The sequence below is a fragment of the Penaeus monodon genome, chromosome 21, assembly GCF_015228065.2.
Source record: "Penaeus monodon isolate SGIC_2016 chromosome 21, NSTDA_Pmon_1, whole genome shotgun sequence".
NCBI lineage: Eukaryota > Metazoa > Arthropoda > Malacostraca > Decapoda > Penaeidae > Penaeus > Penaeus monodon.
Genome location: NC_051406.1, coordinates 37,223,302 through 37,224,061, shown reverse-complemented (window position 1 = coordinate 37,224,061; position 760 = coordinate 37,223,302). Strand labels below are relative to the sequence as shown.

At 45.5% G+C, this 760-nt stretch overlaps 1 protein-coding gene across 5 annotated transcripts in view; it reads right to left on the bottom strand.

The window, feature by feature from the left end:
- The window catches only part of LOC119586743, a 6,705-nt gene that overhangs the window by 1,375 nt on the left and 4,570 nt on the right, over positions 1-760 (bottom strand). For all 5 annotated transcript variants that reach the window (XM_037935467.1, XM_037935468.1, XM_037935466.1 and 2 more), the window contains exon 5: positions 579-707. In XM_037935467.1, the coding sequence (XP_037791395.1) occupies positions 579-707 (129 nt within the window). The remainder of the gene's footprint in view (positions 1-578; positions 708-760) is intronic.

Below are 760 nucleotides of genomic sequence, written 5' to 3'. Positions count from 1 at the left end.
CCTGATTTTTTTTGTGTGTGTTCTGAATTCCGTATATTCTTTCATTGGCGTTGATTTTATGAATAATCCTTATTCATAAGGATTATTCATATTTATTGATAAACCTTATCATCATTGCTTTAATTGATTATTAATTTTTCTTTCATCTACAATAATAGCATCACCATCAACTATTATCATCACCATCAACTTTAGAAAACGTTAGGATCAGGGCATGAGGAGAGGGCCATCGTCACCACATCCTTGACACCCCTATATATCCCCCAACATACCTTATACTCGTCAGGATCAGGACCTGTAGTGAGACCTGCCAACACATCTTTGAAATCGCCCCTTATATGTGTTGCCCCAACCTACCTTATAATCATCAGGATCAGGCATGAGGTGAGAGCTATTGTCACCCCCCACCCCCTTATATATATCACCCCAACCTACCTTATAATCATCAGGATCAGGGCATGAGGTGAGCCCCCTCCCCCCCTTTATACATATCGCCCCAACCAACCTTATAATCATCCGGATCAGGGCATGAGGTGAGGGCCGCCCCCCACCCCTTTATATATATCGCCCCAACCTACCTTATAATCATCCGGATCAGGGCATGAGGTGAGGGCTGTTGTCACCACATCCTTGACCAGCGGATGCATCATGGTGCTGGTGAGCTTGAACTGGAGGGCAGCGCGGTTCAGGGTTCCGTTCAGGGTCAGCTGGGAAAAAGAGGTCAGGTGAGGTCAGGGCTCATGCGGGGTTATGTTTTTGT